This window comes from Alexandromys fortis, unplaced genomic scaffold, assembly GCF_014885135.2.
Source record: "Alexandromys fortis isolate MF-2015 unplaced genomic scaffold, M_Fortis_MF-2015_v1.1 scaffold_86, whole genome shotgun sequence".
In the NCBI taxonomy this organism is placed as follows: Eukaryota; Metazoa; Chordata; class Mammalia; order Rodentia; family Cricetidae; genus Alexandromys; species Alexandromys fortis.
The window spans coordinates 1,499,274-1,520,270 of record NW_026067965.1 but is presented as its reverse complement, the minus strand read 5'-3'; the positions used below and the strand labels follow the sequence as shown (position 1 = coordinate 1,520,270).

Here is a 20,997-nt window from a genome sequence, read left to right as displayed (position 1 = left end):
GGCCTTCACACAAAAGACTAGCGCCCATACTTGAAGTTCAGCCCCTTGGTCACCTGTCTGTAGATCCTCCAGCCTGTGCTCTCTGCCGTACCCTGCCTGAGTGCAGGGACTGTTAGGACTAGGGCTTCTCTCTGTTGTCACTGGGGCTAGAACCCCTTTCTCCTCTTACACAGCCAGCTTACCAACCATTCACGGCTCTTTGTGATTTGGTAGAGAGCATCGCTTCAGATGTCCTACTGAAGTCATGCCACCCTGTTTCCCTGGGCTAGCCTGTGTAGCTCTTATCTGTCCCGGTGTCACGGAGAAGGTGAACAGCTTCTTTCGGGTGCTCTCTCGTTTGCCTTTGGCACAATACCAGGCCACACTCAGGTGACATCCACTTCAGGCTCTTCCCCTAAGTCCTGGTCTCCCATAACTGGTCGTGTTGGCCAGACTCCATTGGGTCAGTATGTTTTCCACAGAATGGACTCAGCTGGCTCCTTGTGACCACATCTTGGGCATAAATTGAAACCCTGTGGTGATATGGTTATAACTCTTACCTCAATGGACAGTTTGCTCCCCATTCTTAAATACACCAGAATTAAAAATGTATAACTCTTTAAGGTGTTGGTTTTCTCTTCTGAGGAAGGGGTCTCCTGCTTAGTGTAACCTGCTTAAGCACTAATTTTAGCTTATTTGTTCCTATGAGAAGAAAAGAAATGCCGTGATGTCATTGTTGCAGGAGGGCTAGCAGGAGGCTGACAGACTGTTGGTTTCAGGGGCCTGCTCAGCACACCTGACAGCCAAGCAATCTTCTGAACACCTTAGCTAGTCTAGACCCATCAACCTTGGCAGTGCTGGCAAAGTGGGCTTGGAAACAGCACGCTGATGTTTCTGGGCTCCCTCCACGGCCTGCCTACCTTCATGATGAGGGTTGGAAAGTGGGGTTCTCTAACACACTGCAGTTGAGTCCAACTGCTGAGTCTGGGTGACAAGAAGAACTGGAGCATAAGCTGGGGACAAATGATTGGGTCCTTGGGTACCTGATGACATCGGGCATAGGGCACAACCAAGGACACATCCTGAATTTTAAGGCACCTGTACTTAAAAATAGGAAAGTGCTTGTATCCCTTCCAAAGTGGCTCCCAGTGCTTGAACAGACCTGAGGCTATGTGCAAGTCTCCTGCTCCAGAATTTACGGAATCCATTGATTCCAGCCCAGCAACCGTGGGGAGGGCAGGCTGGGGGTTTTAGCTCTGATAATGCTAAACCTTTGGGAGCATCTGCTAGCTAAAGTGTTAACTGTGTATTTCCCAACAAATTTTAATCCCAGCAACCCTGTTAGCCAGGGAGTAGAGCTTTACAAACCTACATTTTCCATAACATGGCAATGCTGTTTTCTGTGCAGAAAGCCGACTGGCTTGTCTCCAGAAAGCAGTATTAGTGCTCAGGGGTAGCTCCACCATCTTCCTGCCGGCAGGACAGACTCATGCAGGATGGACTCAACCCACGTAACAGAAAGCCAACCCACTTCTCAGTCTCTGTGAAGTATTGCTGACAGGTCTTTTTATATATCTTTTATGTATTGTTTATGCCTGAGCTACTTCTTAAAGCAGGCATTAGGGACAGTCTGGAAAAAAAATGGCCTGCTAACATTACAAAATATTAATATTTGACTTAAAAGAATCAAATGAATGGTATAGAGCCTAGCCAGGGACTCCGTGCCCCATTGAAGAACTCAGCACTTACTTGGTTCTGGCAGCTGTCGTCCTGTCTGAGGTACAGCTCGCGTTCAGACTCATTTACCTTCAGTCAGTTACGAGGGAAAAGAAACAAGCTGAAATTTTTTTGCTCCATAAACTGCTTTTATCGCCATATACCTTAATCTGGCTTTTTTTTTTGCTGTTGGTTTTTTTTTTTTTTCCTTAAAACTTGAAAATAAGTATAGGGGCTGAAAAACGATACGCACCATCATTTGGGATTTTTCACACGGACCCAGTCTCTATTTCTATTGACTGAAATGACTGAAGTGAAAAAAATGATTTAAGGGGGAGAATTATTAAATGTTACAGTGTGAAGAAGGTATGTGTCTGAGAGGAGAAGACGGGGGGTAGTAACAGTGTGAGGGTGTGAAGATATTAGATAATATGTGTGCTGTTTTTCTTTCTTTTTTAGAACTAAATTTGGTGACATTACTTTTAAGGCAAAAAAATTGTTTGGTGTAAAAACCAAGCTGCACAGACAAGTTGCCCTGTGTCCTATGAAGAAATTCTCAAAGAGATTTTTAGTCATTCTGCTGTGATTTGCCCAGATAACCTTGAATGGTCCCTTTTCTGTGTCTCTAAATTACATTTTAAAATAAATGAAATTGGTATAGCCTGTAATACAGCTGACAAAGGTCTCACGCTCTTTGGATCATTTCCTATGCTCTGAATTCTGTGGCATTGACTCTTTCCTGTTGTGGGGAACCCTTGTCATGTCAGCAGATCTGAGCAGATCTAAAGAGCAGGTTTGGTTGCTGGAAGAGCAGAAGGTAAAGCAGAAGTCAGTGAGCTAGTGATCAGGTTCACTGGCCATCTGCAGCTCCATCCCTTGTGGTGGAGAGGAAGGAGCAGCATTTGCTCCTCCAGTGAAACCATTTGCGCTGTGTGCAGGAAGGAAGTGCTGCTGTCAGAGGTTAGAAGCGGATGAATGAGGTCTGAACGGGAATATTTACTACGGGGTTTTCCTGAGGCCTGGCCTCCCTGGAGATGAGGCTATTTCTAGTAGCCCTGTTGGAGTCCGCCAGCTCCAGAATCGGTTAGATCCTGATACCGGGGAGAGAAACAGGAAGCTGCAGCCAGGCACTTCTGAGGGCCAGTGCATGTAGTCTTAAGGAGTTTAGACTTTAGTCACAGGGGTGTGCTGAAGTGTGTGCACGTGTGCAGGTGATGAGAGAATGGACGCTTTCTCCCTTGCACGGGGAACTGGCTTCACGGGATGGTGAGCCAGAAAGAACTCCTGTTGGCACATCAAAACAGTTTCTACCAGTGTGGTCCGACAAGGAGAACCCGTGAGCTGCCGTAGGTCCAAAACCCTTGCCTGAGCTTTCCTCCCCCAGACTCGCTGACTGACTGGACTGGATGACCTCCTCCCTCCCACTTAGCCTTCTCAGTCCTTTATGTCAACACAGTGGCTTCCGAGGCCTTGCTCACGTTTGCTTCTTAGTGTGTTCTAAGACACTGTCTACTCTGATTCTGGATGTGAGAGCAGAGTGTCCTTCCATCTCTCTTTGTAAGATACTCTCTTTACTCAAATCTATCCAGAGGCCATATGTACCCTTCAGAGTCTTATACAACCATCAGGAGCCTGGAGAAGGAAGATTCTCTTTAAAACTGGAGTAGAATTCAGAATAACTAGGGGCCTAAGTACTCAGCAGCCATGCCACACTATAGATTTCTGAATTTCCTTTGCCCATATATACATTTAGCAAAATGATTACTTTTACAGATTCATAGTCATTAAATTAATATGTATTTTAGAAAGAAACTACAAATTAGAATTTGAAATAATCATTGTTTTCAGACAAAATTTCTAAAAGTGGGGCCTGGAAAGGGCCTGCTGTAAAAGCTTGAAGAACTGAGTTCGGGTCCCAGCACCCACATAAGAACCCCAGTGTGAGCCCAGCCCTGGGGAAGGGAGACAGACCTGTCCCTGGGCTCACTGACCAGCCAGTCTAGCCAGCTGGTAGACTTCAAGTTCAACAAAAGACCCTGTCTCAAAAAATAAAGCAGAAAGCAGTTGAAGGGGATACTTGGTGTCCACGTGAATGTGCACACTTGTGTGCATGCACCCCCCCAACCATATATACACATAGCCACGCGAACATGTACATACAAAGCACATGCACATGGTGTCAGAGGCCCTTCTATATCTATTGTATTGGTTAATTAGTCAAAAAAAAAAAACTGCCTTTGGAGCTAGGTGGGGGAAATTATACTGAATGCTTTGAGAAGGAAAGTGGAGTCAAGAGACACCAGGAACAGACATGCCGGAAACAACCACGTGGCGATACACAGATTAATAAAAATGGGTTAAATTAAGATAGAAGAGTTAGCCAATAAGAAGCTAGAGCTAATGAGCCTACCCGTGATTTAATTAATATAGTTTCTGTGTGATTATTTCGGGGCTGAGCAGTTGGGAACAAACAAGCGGCCTCCTACTACACACACACACATACACACACACACACACACACAAACTTCAAATTGATCATTTCTTTTTATCAATGTAGATATACTTTCACTAAACCTGACGTAACTTTATTTGTCTATGTGAAAAAAAAAATTAGCAAATTTCAATATTTTTGGTTTGTTTTTTTGGAACAAGGTCTTACTATATAGCCCTGGCTAGTCTGGAAGTCACTGTGTAGACCAGGATGGCCTGGAACTCACAAAGATCTGCCTGCCTATGCTTCCAGTGTGCTGGGACTAAAGGTGTATGCCACCACACCCATCCAGAACTTCTGGATTTTTGACAAGGGTAATATTATCTAGGTTAAAAATGAATGAACAATGCCTGCCTACTTCATTCCCTGTCACTTTGGTAGTGTGCTAGGTGCACACTAGGTCTGTGCTGCTATTTCCCTAATTTAAGTTCAGAATTGGTCATTCTGTATTGATCCCATGGGTCTTTTTCTCTCTGCAGGAATTGGAGGCCTCCAGGACTTTGTTCTGAAGTCTGCGACTTTGTGCAGCCTGCCCTCCTGCCCTCCGTTTATTCCACTCAACTTTGAAGCCACCCCTATTGTGAGAGTTGCTATTGAACCAAAACACCCAAGTAAGATGACCCTGTTTTTAGAAACATATAACTAACGCTGCCGTGTATTTTGTTTGTTTGTTTGTTTGTTTGTTTCGTTTGCTATTTTGTTTTTGACACAGGAGCTCTCTACGTAGCTCTGGCTGGCCTGGAACTTGCTATGGAACCAGACTGGCCTCAGACTCAGAGGTCTGCCCTGCCTTTGTCTCCTGAGTGCTAGGATTAGAGTGCACACCTCCACACCGAGCTTGCTTCACCTTTTTAATGTGTGTATTTATTTGTCCCCCTGTGACCTAGCTGTTCCTGGCGCCTAGTAATGGTCAGTGAAGAAGCTGCAGACCCTCCTTAAGAGACGGTAGAGCAAGTCTGTGAAAGGCAGTTTTCTGCTATAGGAATTGTGTGATCGCCTCATGACATCTGGACCTGTGCATCCTTCTTCTCCCTAGATCTAAAACCTGAAAATCTTTTCTCCCTTCAAGTTATAAGGTGTAGACTTAGCTGATCATGGTTTACAGTTACCCAGTTGGTATATGTACAAAAATCTCCCATAAAAGTGTAGTTACTTTATTTCTCAATTTAAAAAAAATAATTTCTATTTTTTGTGTTTTATGATATGCACAAACACGAACAGAAAACCTAATGCATCTGGGAAGTCCTATTCAGCTAAGGAGGATTTCTTAAATATCTCCTCAAAGTAAATATTTAGGATTGTCTCTGAGCAGAGGTTTGAGTCCTGAATGCAGCACTTACTGATTGTTCAACCTTGGACAAGTGAGCGTCTGCTGGACAGAGCTTACTGATTTCTGGGCGCTTGACTTGGCACATTGTGCTGTCGCTGTTGAAAGGTGTCTCCCGGGCTCCGTTATTGCGACACTTGACTTGAATGGCTGTTGGCAGTGTTGCTGAGGAAGAAGTGCCTTGCTCACAGCTGCACTGAATCCTGGTGTTGTTTTAGAGCATTTATCTGTTACACCAAGTTCTTGATGACATACAGAAAATACACATCCACGTTTCCCAGTGTGACTTTCTCTTACAGTCCTTAGTGTCCGTTTCTGTGTCGTGAGTGAACTGTCCTTTTATAAGATTTTTAAATTAAGGGAAGAAAATCACCCTCCAGATTTTAAAAGGTTAATGTATGGAGTGTTCGTGTTGGTTTTGGCCACAGAATGACTACCAGAAACATTTTTAAATCCCTGATTTCATTGTTGTCGCTAAGTCTCAAATTTTATTAAAACTGTTTTCTTTCCCTATTCTTAAGCCATCGCCTTTGGCTTAGGAATGGATTTAAGGGTGCAGGAACAGAGACAGTGTTTTTAGGTTGGACTTTGTCATTCAGTGGACGGAGAACTAAAGACAAGCTTTGTCTCCCTGTTGTTGCTGCTTTCCTGTGTTGTGAGTGTTACTAGTGTCTGTGTAGCAATTCTCTAAGCTAGGTTTCAAATTCTCTGACAGTAAAGCCAACACTATCAAACCTAGCTATATAAGCAAAGGGAAGCCACAAAACAGTGAAAGAGGCATAATACCTACTGGGATTCCCCACCACTCCGGGGTGGCTTATAACCAGCTGGTCCTGGGCTGTGATGTCTATGGACAGAGCACATCTTTGCTGGTGACCTTGGACACACATTCTTTCACTTTCTCCAGCTGCTTCCTCATCTTCACAATGAGAACATTAATCTGTCCCCTTCTATGATGCCCGATTCTGAAATGCTTGTCTGGCATCTTAACACTATAAATAGTGGTAGTTATTTTTAGAACTTTAGTTCAAAAATGAATCAGCATTGAAGGTCTTATAGTCTCCCTCTGTCCTTTAATTAACAAACTTCCGTAAGGCTTTTCTGCCTTGCAGAATGCTGTGCTTTTGTATGTTGAAAGTTGAGCACCGAAGAGCTGTGAAGCAAAATGTTGAATCAAAGCAGTGCTGTATAAGAATGCCCTAAGATGTTTTGCACAGCATCAAGACACTTGCGCTGGCCTGCCTTGAAGGCGAAGTGACAGCTGAGTATGTAGGAGTGAAAAAGCAAACCCCAAATACAGATCTCAGTCCCCATCTGTGCCCTCAACTCAGCTCCATGTGCTAAGGAGTGGAAGCAGTTATGTCCCAGGCACACACAGAACAGAATGCAGAAGGGTGTAGCAGCTAATTTCTGCAGATCCTGAACCCCACGCTTCTAGCAAGTGTTTTCAGAAATAGGTTTGTCTTGCTTTCTTTTGTTTCTCTTAGTGCTCAGAGTTAAACTCTGGACCTTGTGCACAGTAGACAGGCATGCTGCCCCTGAAATACACCTCTAATCCACCGTGTTACTTACTGCTTTTATTTTGGGACAGTCTCACTAAAGGTTGTCCTTGAATTTATTCTGTAGCACAGCAAACCTTGAAGCCGAGATTCTCCTGCCTTCGCCCCCTGAGTACCTGGGATTGTAGGTCTGTGTCACCAACCCTGACTTACAAATTGTTCATTTAATATGAAGTTCTAGTAGTTCTCAAATGTCATCGTAAACGTTTTGTGTATCTGTCTTAATTTTGTATGTACTGTGGAGGGATATTGCTCTGTTTCTAGATCTGTAATGTATGTGTTATTAATAAGGCAGACATGCATCCACTGGTGTGGTGATGATAGTTTGTGTCTGCTAAGAATTGGATGAAGAGATGTAAGCTGTGTAAGTTACCTTGGTGTCTTAATGATAAGCCCATGTGGGTCTTGTCCTAGCTGCCTGTCTGTACAAGTCAATTACAAGAAGGTTTCATTGTACTGCTCCTGTCAGTGGCCACTGCCATTGTCTCTAGATCACATTGGTTCTTATGTCGCTGTTAATTTGTTTCATCTTGTCATCTAGGTGAAATGCCTCAGCTTGTGAAAGGAATGAAGCTGCTAAATCAAGCTGATCCCTGTGTCCAGGTTTTAATTCAGGAAACAGGAGAACATGTTTTGGTCACAGCAGGGGAGGTCCACCTTCAGCGCTGTTTGGATGACTTAAGAGAAAGGTCAGATTCAAGTGCTAGATACGTAGAAGTGATTGTTGTAAAACCAGTGAGATGTGCTAATGTTTCCCAAACAGGTCAAACTAAGACAGTGCTTCATTTTGGAAGAGAAGCACAGTGCTCTCAATTCAGACATAAAACTGCTATTGAATCATAAATTTAAATTTAAAACCTGGAAACTGACATGAATTCATACAAATAAAATTGAATAATTTTGCATTTAGCTTAAGTCATAAAACATTTTTATATATATTTTATTTTAAGCACATATCAAAGCAACATAAATCTTATCTTATAAGTACATAGGTGATTAGGATAGACTGCTTGTGAACTCTGCAATGTAAATCTGATAGAAATTTCTCTATGAAGGTCATATATAAGTCATTATGTGAACATACCAAATCACTTTTTATTAAAAAAAACATGGTTTTCTTCTTTGTTTTGTTGATAATGTATGTTTATTGGAAAAGTAAGGACAATATAGATGAATACAGATTATTGGGCTATGTGCAAAAATATCTGTTATGAGCATTCAGGTTTATAAACTCACTTGGTCTGTAAGTGTTTACGTATATAAGGCTGTCTATGCTGAACTCTGCTCCTTACTGCTAACTCAGAATGCACATGCTGTAACTACTGTAGTGTTTGAAAGGGCAGTTTGCTCACACTTTTGTCAGCCTTACATATTATGTTTAAAAACATCACAATCTGGAAGATGAAAGTTATTTGTCATAATATATATTTCTGTGTTTGCTAATGAAAACAATATGAGATTTTCTTGTAATAGCCCTTCTTTTTCTAAGTTTTCTGTCATAGTAATAATGATAACTTAGATAATTATAAGTGATTGTTCTAATCACATGCTAAATATAGCATGTGGTCCCTCTGTTTGTCACCTCACGCGCACATGAACCACACAGACCTGATAGCGGTGGGAGTGCATGCCGCAGCCACATCAGATAACAGGGATACTTCTGTGTACCCACTAGCGTTCAGCGTTGTTAAAGACATTCTCATGTGATGGAGGAGATGGAGCGTAGTACACTTCCATACAACTAGTAAGAGCAGGGATTGGTAGACTCTTAGAGGCTGCTTCGGGTTGTCTCTTAGGAGAACAGGCCCTTCCCTCAGCTTGGAAGAACTTCCATTTCTAAATCTCTGTGTGCAACAAAGCTGGGCAAATGTTTTTCAAGAATGGGTGCTCTTGATGACATTTTTGTAATAGGATAGGGTCTCGTTGCGTGGCTGGGATGGCCTAAATCAGGCTCCTTAAATCTTCCTCCCTCAGCATCCTCAGCACATGGAACTCTACGCGTGTGCCACCTTCCTAGGCTGTCACTAGTTAAAGTGGAGATTGATCGAGGGAGACACCCATTGTTGATTATTGGGTGTCCACGTGCACACGTGTACATTTGTGTGCATATAATTAAACTGTAGAGTATAGGTGTTTGGATTTAACTTGTAAAAGCAGAAGAGCAGGGCAGGTTACAGTGAAAGGTTATGGCTGCCTGGGAGGGATTTGGAAGAAATGTGGAGTGTCCTTCTCATGGCTCCAGAAACTCTGATAGCCTGGGCAGTTGTTTGTAGGGGCGTTCATATTGAGCCAGATGCTTACAGATCAGTAGATTCTTTGTATGCTGGTCTTTGTGACTAGTACATTTCACAATTTTATTAAGAACATTAATAGCCTTCTAGGATTTAGTTTTCATGGGGCGTGCATCTTAATTCAACTTTTTTACCAATCCATGGTTTGTGTACAGGAGAGGGAGGGGGTGAAGTGTCAGCTATTGGCCCTACGCCAGAAGAACTGTCAGTTCTTAGCATCCAGATCTTAGGTACAAAGCAGATGGAGCAGGAACCCACTGGAAGCACAGTCACAGATATAGCAGAAGCCTACTGTACCTTTTTATCTGTCTGTCTGTCTGTCTGTCTATCTTTCTATCTGTCGTCTATCTACCTACCTATCATCTGTCTATCCATCTATCTACCTGTCTGTCTGTTTATCTACCTAACTACCTTTCTATCTGTCTGTCTGTCTATCCATCCATCCTTCTGTCTGTCTGTCTACTATAAGTAACATCAGGTTCTGCATTGGCAGGATTTACCAATCCTCTGCTCCTGGTGCCTTGGGTTTGGCTGCTGCACACTTCCCTCCACAGCCTGGAATGTCTTTAATCATATGAGTCTTTCTATAGCAGACTCCTTGAAACCTCAGAAATCCAAAGTAGTTCTTAGCTTCTGTGTTACTTTATAATAAAACATAGCATTATAATCTTATTGATGTATTCTGTTTCAATAGCTTTGCAATTGGCTTTCTTGAAGTATATAAGCATATATTCTGTAGTAGTTTTAAAACTTACCTTTCCATTCCTGTGATTTTTCTATTTATTTAATATCTGTGCTTCCATTTTATTGTTTTGTATGTCCATCTGTGTGGGGAGGTGCATTCATGTATACATGTGAGCATGCAGAGGCCTTACGTGTTTTTCCTCAGATACTGAGCCTCCCAGCTGGACTTGACTGACTATCCGTCAAGGCGTCCAGCTGCCTTCCTCCTCAGCACTGAGATTACAAGCACAAACCACCATAATGGCTTTCTTTTTTCACGTGGGTGGTGGGTATCAAACTCAAGATTCTATGCTGACACCAACTGATCTTCAGAGGACCCATCTTCAGGCAGCTCCCAGTTCCAGGAATCTGATGCCTGCTGGCCTTCCTGGTCACCTGCACACACATAATGCTCATAAACTCACACAGGCACAAACCTTTTTTTTAACCTGCAAAATTTAAAACAGTGTCATGATCTCTGTCAATCATAGCCCAACAGACTTCCTGGAAATACGACTGGAACTCACAGGGTTTTTCCTTAAGAAAAAAAACATCAACAGTAATTCCATTCTCTTTGTGCCCACCCACCCTCCAACAGTTAACCAAGGAATTTGAAGTTTTCTCTGCTACAAAGCATGTGCCTGGCCTGCCTCCTTGCATAACGTGTTTATTAAAACGTCTAAAAAGCCTGTAAGAATCCTTAAAACAAGGAGTCTTATCATGACGTTGTTTGGGATTTTTTGTTTGCTTGTTTGTGTTTTGTTTTGGCCAAAGTGCCAGCTAATAGTTACCTCGCCACATGAAAATGTAAGTGCTTTTCATGAGTAGTCAGGGAGCTCTGACATGAATTTGACTTTTTTTTTTTTTAATCTAATAACATGAAACAACGAGTGGTTTGGGTTTTCAAAGTACTATTTCAGTAGCTCCTGAGCCTGCATGTTAAAGCAGAAAGAAACCTAGGATGAATTGCCAGCATTCAGTTTCCTTATGGAATAAATTTCCCAGAGAAGGCGTCATTCTGAGATGCAAAACCAGCAATCTAATGTATTTGTACGTGCGCGCACGTGCGCGCACACACACGCAGAGGGAGACTGTCCCGAAGCTGTAACATGAACTGACAATAGCAAAAACAGAAAATGAGACCAAAAGAAAGATTGCCCGTTTCTGCAGCAGCAGAACAGTCGGTCCATGCCAGTTTCAAGGCTCTGCCCTGGGTGATCTTAGAGCTGAGAAGAAGACTCTAAGCCCAGTTCTGTATGGAAAGGGTGCTTTCTGAACTCTGCGCCAGACTAGGATTTGAGCCCTGTGCTATTCAGTACTGCAGACCCTACCTATGTGAAGCTATGGGGCCGTGTGAAGCTGTGTAAATAATGCTGGTTAAAACGCAGCGAAATTGGAAATTCAGCTGCTCAGCAGTACTAGTTACATTCCCAGTGCTCGGCCATAGTGTGACTGTTCACATTTAAATAAAAATAGACACCTCTTTCTTCTGTTGTACTAACCACATTTCCAGTGCTCAGTCCTCACAGAAAAGACAGACAGCTTTCTGTCACCGCGGGATGTTGATGGTGACATGCTAGTCCAGACAAACTCCTGGGCTGTCCCGGCTTTGTGCAAGCCTCCTTGTCAGTTTGGAATGTCTTGTGCAGCTGTGCTCCGACTGTCACGAGTCTCTGATTGTCTGTTCAGAGTTGTAATCACTGGGCTCTTCTGCTCCAGACTCAGGTCTGGCAAATTTGGTTTTAAAGAAGTTGTGTGTCAGATCCTGTTGCCGTTTTTATTTTCCACACAAAATGATTGTATCTAAATAGATGGTCTATTTGTCTTGAGAATGAACAAAGCACCTTCCTAGCACAAGCAGAGAGCTCCCCAGAGGTATGTTCCCATCAGAGGTCGTCTCGTCTCTCAGTCTGAAGTCAAAGCACTTTGGGAATTGAAATAGAATGTAAATCATAGGTCTCGCATACAAAATGATTTTTATTTTTCTGTGTTTTTCCACTGTCTTCGTGTGTGATACAAGGCTCTGATTCTAACCACCTGCTATTTCTCTTTGATTTAATAGGTTTGCAAAGATTCACATCAGTGTATCCGAACCCATTATTCCGTTCAGAGAGACAATCACAAAGCCTCCCAAAGTTGACATGGTCAATGAAGAGATAGGCAGACAGCAAAAAGTGGCTGTCATACACCAAACAAAAGAAGAGCAAAGCAAAATTCCAGAGGGCATCCATGTTGACTCTGACGGGCTGATCACCATAACGACGCCCAATAAACTAGCCACTCTCAGTGTTCGGGCCGTACCCCTTCCTGAAGAGGTCACTCAGATCCTCGAGGAAAACAGCGACTTGATTCGTTCCATGGAACTTTTTTCCTCCTCCTTGAATGAGGGCAGAAATACCCAGGCGCTTCACCAGAAGACCCAAGAGAAGATTTGGGAGTTCAAAGGCAAACTAGAGCACCACCTAACAGGTAGAAAATGGAGGAACACTGTTGACCAAATCTGGTCATTTGGCCCAAGAAAATGTGGGCCCAACATACTTGTCAGTAGAAGTGAAGACTTCCAGAACTCAGTGTGGTCCGGCCCAGCTGGTAGAGACTCGAAAGAAGCCGGTAGATTCCGAGACTTTGGCAACAGCATTGTGAGTGGCTTCCAGCTAGCAACGCTCTCTGGCCCTATGTGTGAGGAGCCCCTCATGGGTGTCTGTTTTGTTCTAGAGAAGTGGGAACTAAATAAATGTGCAGAACAAGGATCAAGTGATAAACAGAACCAAGAAGAATGTGATCTGACAGGAGAGGGACGGGAAGAAGGTAAAACCTGCCCCGGTGGAGGTGAAAACCAAGAGCTACAAGATGGCCACTCCGAAGGGACTTCCGCCAAAGGAGAATCCCCGGTCACTGACTGCTATGGACCCTTCTCAGGACAGCTAATTGCCACCATGAAAGAAGCATGTCGCTATGCTCTCCAGGTGAAGCCTCAGCGCCTGATGGCAGCTATGTACACATGTGACATCATGGCCACCAGCGATGTCCTCGGTAAGGAGGGAAGGATGGAGACAGAGGTGCCCTGAGTAACACAAAGTCTGTACTTAATAATCTTTTTAAATTTAGTGATTTTATTTGTTTTATATCCTGACCACAGTTTTCCTTCTCTCCTCTCCTCCCATTCCCTCTCCCCAGCTCCACCTTGTCCCACCTCAATACGTGTCTCCTCTGTTTCTGTTCAGAAAGGGCAGGCTTCCTATGGGTATCACCAAAGCATGGCGTATCAAGTTGCAATAAGACTAAGCACCTCCCCTTTATTAAGTCTGGCTAAGGCAATTCAGTATGAGGAATGGGTTCCCAGGAGCCAGCCAAAGCATTAGGAACAGCCTCTGTTCCCATTGTCAGGAGTCCCACAAATAAACCAAGCTGTACAACTGAGTTCCTGTGAGTCAGGTTAGCTGTTTCTGTGGTTTTTCTTGTGACGTCCTTGACCCGTCTGGCCCCTACAATCCTTCCTGTCTTCAGCAGAATTCCCCGAGCTCAGCCTAATGTTTGGCTATGGTGTCTGTTTCCATCAGTTACTAGATGAAAGTTCTCTGTTGACAACTGGGGTAGCCACTAATCTGACCACAGGGGATGGCCAGTTCAGGCTATAGATCCACTATTGCTAGGTGTCTTAGCTGGGATCATTCTTGCATCGGGTTTTCCCCTTTCCAGTCATCTCTTTCAGTGCTCTGCCTCTCCATCCACCCTCCAGCCTGATCCCTCGAATTCCCGTCCCCACCTTTCCCCAGTCCATCCAGGGGGATCACTTCTATTTCCCCTTCCCAGAGAAACCTATATATGCCCCCTTGCGCCCTCCTTGTTACCTAGCCTCTCTGGGTCTGGATTATAGTATAATTATCCTTTACTTTACAGCTAATATCCACTTATGAGTGAGTACACACCATGCTTGTCTTTCTGGGTCTGAGTTACCTCACTCAGGATGATTTTTTTCTAGTTCCACCCATTTGCCTACAAATTTTCTGATGTCATTGTTTTTTTTAACAGCTGAGTAATATTCCGTTGTGTAAATGTACCACATTTTCTTTATCCATTCTTTGGTTCAGAGGCATCTAGGTTGTTTCCACGTTTTGACTATTATAAATAAAGCTGCTATGAACATAGTTGAGCAAGTGTCCTTGTAGTATGGTTGAGCAAACTTTAGGTATATGGCCAGGAGTGGTCTAGCTGGGTCTTGAGCTATGTGATTTCCCGAGAAACCACCATGATTCCCAGAGTGGCTGTACAAGTTTGCACTCTCACCAGGATGCAGGAGTATTCCCCTTGTTCTACACCTCTCCAGCATGGGCTGTCGTTCGTGTTGTTGATCTCGGCCATTCTGACAGGTGTAAAATGGAATCTCGGAGTGTGTCTTCCCAGAGCTGGGTGCCCATCCAGACCCATTTATTTGTGCCCTTCTTTCTTTGGCGTGAACTGTGGCTCTCCTTTGTCCAACTGGCACTCAAGTCCCCTTGTGCCAGGTCTTCCCATCTGTAGCTCTGTGTGTGCTTCAGTTGGAATAGACACCGGTCTCCAAGACCAGCGCATTAACACCCCCACCACCAGGAATCTTTCTGGATCTTTTACCAGTTCCTCTCCTGAATTGCTTTGAAGTCTAGGTCCTGGAGCATCTCCCTGAGGCCTGTTTTCTCCGGGCATTTGGAGCTGCTCTTTGGTATGGACAGCTGAGAATTCAGGGTCCATCAGCAGAGTCAGCTGTTGGCATGTTGTTTTGTTTTCTTTTCTTCCAAACTCCACAATTTCAATTGGAAAAGAAATGGAGAAACTCACTCTGTTTCTGAAGCCCTTTTACGTCTTGCCAGGATATCTGGGGATCTTCCAAGATGACTTTGACTTTGTTGACTTTTCATTTCAGTTCTCTAAGAATCAACACAAAGTGTTGTTTTTAATTTATTTATTTTTATTTTATGTGCATTGCTTGCATGTGCTTTGTTTTTGTGTTTTATTTTATGTGCTTTGCCTTCATGTATATATCTGTGTGAAGGTGTCAGATCTTAGAGTTACAGCCAGTTGTGAGCTGCCATGTGGGTGCTGGGAATGGAACCCAGGTCCTCTGGAAGAGCAGTCGGTGTTCTTAACTGTGGAGGCATCTCTACAACCCTGGTTTCTTACTTCTTAATTCTTCCTGTACAGATTATTAAAGCCTACCATTCTGTACATGGATAGAATTACATATGATCACCATGGGAAACTAGGAAAATACAAATTACATATGATCAACACAGGAAACTAGGAAAATACTTATTTCCAGATTATTTTATCTTGGAAAAAGATCCCAAGAAAATATCCTGATTAAATAGCCCTTTTCTAAAAGTATCTATGGCTCTATTGTTATTGTTGTTTACCTGTGATAATTCCCTCTAATGGGCGTGTTTGGCCATCATAAACACTGTTTACTTTGTCACGTGACCAATCAGTTGTCTATCTTTGTCTTCCTTCAGACCTGCTGTTCTTGTCCGACAGTTCTAGAATCCAATCACAGCTCTGATTATCGGGCTAATTTGAGACAGCGTTGGCATTGTTAGAACATATGCACTTGCACAAACTGGAAACATCCTGACTACCGCTGTGCTAGTAAAACCTCTTTTTCTCTCCAGTTGAAGTTCTTTGTAAGTTTGACCAGCATCTCTAGTCATGTTGAGCTGTGTGTGTTAATCCTTAGGTCAAGCATGGTGCTTGCTTCGACAGAGGAGTACAGGAGACAAAGTTTAATAATACTAAATGAATAGAATAAAACCCAGTTGTTCAGTGGAATGGGAAACAGGGCGGGTCTTTCAGAAGGGATGGGATGTTGAAATGGGCCATTCCAGGCATGCCAGCATCTGCTGTACTGCGTAGCTCACAGAAGACGGCTGCTGAGCTGGTGCTCACTCCCGATTGGCTTTAGGAACTGTTCAGTGCGCGCTCTCTCTCTCTGAGCCCAGACACTGCCAGTTAGACCCCTTCAAAGTGACACTGTGTTAACTGTGCCATCGAACTGAGGTCCTTGGCAGGTTCTCTCGGAGCGTTCCTCTGCCAGTTCCACTTCACCTCTAGTCTTGATTGTGCCTTCTGCTTCTGTTGGTAGTTGACGGTGACAATACAAACGTGAAGCTCTGCATGGGGAGTCCCTGAACCTTCCAGGGCTAGGTCAGCTTGCCCTGCCCGCTTCCGCTAAGCCTGCAGCTGCATGTGTTTGCAGGAGCAAGCCGCCCACAAGCCCAGGGTGTCTGCCGCTTGCTTCGGCTCAACTTGACCGCATCCATCCCGTTAGCCGCATTTGCTTGATTTCACATTCTGGTAGCTCAGTGACAGAAGACAGCTTTTATGTGGCCTTGCTTGTAAGACATAAAAAATACCCACAGTATCTATATGTCTGTGGGTGTTTGTCTGAAAGTCATCCATGTGTGCTACCAATTGTGCTACCAACAATTACAGAAACGGCGAAAGACACAATCGTCCTTGGAAACCAGCCTTTTGTTTTCTGTCTGACTTGTTACTCATTTGGTTATTGTCTCCACTTTCCTTGGAGCATCGTGCATAGGTATGACCTTATGGTACAAGCAGTTCAGTATTTTTACCTTAGGTTCTTTTTAAAGCATGTCTCTCTTCGGCCACTTACTCATAATTTTCATTTTAACCTCTGCACAGTATCTGTGGACTTGATGTGCTACGACTGACCGACCCGTCGTCCTCCAGGTGGGGATTTGTCTTTGTTTATTGTAGGAGAGATAGGCTGTGAACAGCTACTTCCTTTTCTATATTTGCCTCCCCTCTCCAGAGGCTCTAGATTAATCATAGCTGTTACACTAGAAGAACACACGTGTTACTCTATAATGCTGTAAAGACAGTGCTCCATGGAGCTGGCATGGAAGGAGAGTTCACCTTTCAGTATCTGAGGCAGTACAAGTTGTTTGCGAGTGTCCTGAATCTGAAAAGAATGTGCACAGGGTTGAAATGAGATGACATTCTAGGTGAGGGGGCTGTGACCCTGAGTGGAGGTCCTCTAGTGCACTGCACTGAGTGGTTCATTTGGGCTAGGAAGGCACACAGCTGGTGCTCGATCGCAGGAGCTGAAGTCCCATGAGCCACCAGGCCGGGTACAGGCTGGAGCTCGGATATGCAGTGGAATCGTGATCACAGCCCTTCCAGCTGTTTTGTTGTTGTTGCTGCTTTGCTTTTCCTGTCTTCTTGTGGAGCTGTCTGCAGAGCATGGGCTGTGGATGCACATAAACAAGAAGGCTGACTGGTCTGCTGCCCCGTCCTAGGAAAGGGAAGCGAAACCTTTACACATAGCAGCAGCCTGGGCAGAAAGCCTTGATGACGTCCCCTGTGACTGCGGTAGCAGGGTTAGAAGGTGTCTGAAGGCTTCTAGCTTTGGGCATACCTGTCACGTGAGCCCAGTGACCAGGGAAAGTTTTTATTGTAGTGTTTTCCTCTCTTTGGTGATCCATTACTGCGCCTGAGTTTTAGGATGTAGTTCTAGTAGAATTAGAATTGAGTGGCTCAGAAGTACATGATTAATTACATTCAGTTTCAATTACTAGTATTGATCCGAACTGTCGTCTCAGCCCCTGGAGGGGAGGAATTGCCAGCCTGGGCAGCAGCAGTCAACAGTTTATCACTAGCCCTTACACGGCTCATTTGCCCCGGTTTCCCTACCCCTTCTTACACCTAATGCTAACTGTTCACCTTCATAGACCACCTTAGTTTTTCTGAGAACATGGGGCAGGAAGATAGCCCAGTGGATAGATGAGAGCTTGACCCACAGGCCCAAGGAGCTGAGTTCCAGTCCCTGGAACAAATGCAAGAGCCAGATGGGTATTGTGAGCATCTGTAATCCCAGCACTCCTGGGAGGGAGTGGAGGTGGAGACAATGGAACCCCAAAAGCTCATGAGCCAGCTAGCCAGGTGTACACAGCAGAAAAACAAGAAAGAGACCCTGTCTTTAACAAGGCAGAAGGGGAGGACCTACTCTTGAAAATTGTCCCCTGACCACCGTGTGAATGCTGTGGCACATGCACACCAGCGTGAATGATTCTGTGACTGACATTCCCAGTCGTAACGGCAGAGCAGGGATTGTCCCGAGAGACTGGTTTGCCACTAGCACTTGGGCTTGAGTTTAGAAGGAAGTTGGCTCCGCGGTGATGTGCAGTGGGAGTTGCAAAGCTGGGGTAGGGGCAGGGGAGATGTCTAGCGTAGGTAGGCAGAGTCTTAGAAACCTCCCTGAGATAAGTTCACTTACACCAATGACGTGGAAATTGCTTCTCTAGGCGGATGAGGCCTCACAGAGTGCTCACAGGGAAGGTGCACCTGCGGGAATTACAGAAATAACCAGTGGTAGCCCAGGAGCCAGGTGTGGAAGGAGGGCTTGGCAGAGGCACACCCATCAGAGGCCTCCTGTGCCCTGGAGAGGTCATGAGAACGAGGTTGAGAAGCACACTGGTTAGCGCGAACATTAGCATCCAACTCCAGGAAGCTGTTTAGTAGAGCCCAGAGCGTTTGCATTGGAAGCCCTGGCTTTAGAAATGTGGGGAAGGAGTAGCAGGGAGTAGGCGGAGTGAGCAGCCTAGTGGAAAGAGAGTGCCTTCTGCAGCCAATAGAAGGGTTGCTGTCCTCAAGGCCGTTTGTCCTCAATAGAAGGGGCCCTCAAGGCCGTTTGTCTCCTTTGCCCCTTCCTAATCCCTGGCATCCCAGGGTGTCCGCAGGGGCGGGTGTGAGGTAGTAAGGCTCTGAGCCCATGGCTCCTGGGTTAAACAGAGATGGTAAATACCTCCCCCCCCCCCCCGTACTGACAGAAGGTCAGACCTCGGTGTGGTTTCTGGGTAGGCTTTCACTCTGCCCGCCTACACACGCGCGGATCACCGCAATGAAAAGACCTTTTCAGCCGCAGGTGAAAGGTGGGCATGCCTGCCAGCTTCATTTGTCTCTGTTTCTCCCGGTCCACTCTGCTTGCTCTAGTGGAAAGGATGCCCTGAGCACCCATAGACATCAGTACAGGATGCCCCTCCCAGGGGCAGGTGAGTCCCTCCTGAGTGTAAGGCCGAATCTCACCTCAAGGCAAATTGTAACTGTCAGGCAGAGAAGTTGCCAAGACTCTTGGTATGTGACACTAGAGACTGTCACCAGATAGTAAAGATTCCAAGCACGATCCATCTCGGGAATAAAATACCCATGCTCACCACCACTTCAATATTTTTGAGTAGATGTTTACATAGATGTGCACTTTGATTGGTGTAAAACTGCCATTGCTAGTCGCTTGGTTGCTTATTCAAATGGTCTCTTGCCACCATTTTGATCATCATTTTAAGAATATTCATAATTACTAATGTATTTTAATGTTTGTAAGATTCCAGTAACATTCTTCTCATTGGATTTCATACCCAGCAATAACTCTGCTTGTAATTCCAGAGGTGGTTCTTCTTAGATGTCATTGTGGGAGTTGTCACGGGGGTGGCAGGGGATTGTTGGGACTCTTGTTATTTTTTATATCTAATTTTTTTTCTAGTGTTGCCCTTTTAATTAGCACTTAAGTGTTGATGGTTTTGTCAGTCGGGATTGTTGAGAACAGAACGTTCCGATCCACTACTGTATCCTTCCTGGGCGTGTGAATCACTGTGGCTTTGGGTCCAGCACGATCAGCCGATGAGCTTGTATTTCGGTTTCGCAGGCCGAGTCTACGCCGTGCTGTCGAAGCGAGAGGGCCGAGTGCTGCAGGAGGAAATGAAGGAAGGGACGGACATGTTCATCATCAAGGCCGTGCTGCCTGTGGCCGAAAGCTTCGGCTTCGCCGATGAAATCAGGAAGAGGACCAGTGGGCTGGCCAGTCCGCAGCTGGTGTTCAGCCACTGGGAGGTGAGAGGCGGTCCCTGGGGTGGCGGCCCAGGCAAGGGCAGGTGAAAGCTGGCCGACAGCACCAGCTTCCTTCTTTCTGTAATGTGAGGTTGAAGAGACAGAAGAGTGAGTCCATTTCCTTCCTGCTGCAGATGTGTAGAGGGTAAAGGAAAATGACAACTGTTCTGAAAGTGAATCCCGAAGGGCTCCTCCCTAGAGAGGAGGAAGAGGGGAGAGACTCTTCCAGCATTTGGAGGGGAGCACTCTTTGGGGGGCATCTGCAGTTTGTCTCTAGTCTTCTGTCATTCTGGGGACTGGGGTTCTGTGGCTTCCCTGGGAGGAGTGGCATCGCTCATCACAGCCCTTCCCCGCCCACAAACGTGGGGTCAAGTGAACAGCAAATCTGTCTGTAATCACGGTGGGGTTGTGAATGCAGAGTGTGTGGGAGGGGTCAGGTAAGTCTTCCCGATGAGGTGTTTAGAGGAAATTAGCAATTAATCAGCAGAGAGAACATAGGCCAGCTAAGAAAAACTGAAAGAAAAAAACTTATGCTGGGCAGTGGGGTGCACGCCTTTGACTCCAGCACTCCTGCAGCAAAGACAGGCAGATCTCTGTGAGTTCGAGACCAGCCTGGTCTGCACAGCTAGTTCCGGGATGGTCAGGGCTACACAGAGAAACCCTGTCTTGAAAAGAAAAAAATAAAATAAAATATAAATAAATCACAAACAGAAATCTTTTAAAAAAGCAGTGTTCTCGTGTCTGGAGGACACTTCTTCCATGGCGGTTTGTAACTCGGGAGGAAGCGATACTACGGTCAGCTGGGCTTACTTGTGGATGTTGATTCTGCCACTTATTTGGACAAAGTGCAAAGACTTCACTTCTAAGATAATTCATGTCGAAACCTCAGCTCAAGCTCCCTGTTGCAAGCCTCACTGCTGGGAAGAAGATTTCCTTTTTACCATCCTCTCTCTCACTTTCTCTGGCATGATGACTTCAAAGGGTCTCTAGGACCCTTGAAACAGCTTAAATTTAGATACTTAGAATAAAAATAAT

General features: G+C 44.9%; 1 protein-coding gene across 2 annotated transcripts in view; it reads left to right on the top strand.

The window, feature by feature from the left end:
• Efl1 (elongation factor like GTPase 1) overlaps window positions 1-20,997 on the top strand; it is an 89,820-nt gene that overhangs the window by 64,289 nt on the left and 4,534 nt on the right. For both annotated transcript variants that reach the window (XM_050153997.1, XM_050153998.1), the window contains exons 16-19: window positions 4,666-4,797; window positions 7,614-7,761; window positions 12,149-13,119; window positions 19,781-19,965. In XM_050153997.1, coding sequence (XP_050009954.1) covers window positions 4,666-4,797; window positions 7,614-7,761; window positions 12,149-13,119; window positions 19,781-19,965 — 1,436 coding nt within the window. The remainder of the gene's footprint in view (window positions 1-4,665; window positions 4,798-7,613; window positions 7,762-12,148; window positions 13,120-19,780; window positions 19,966-20,997) is intronic.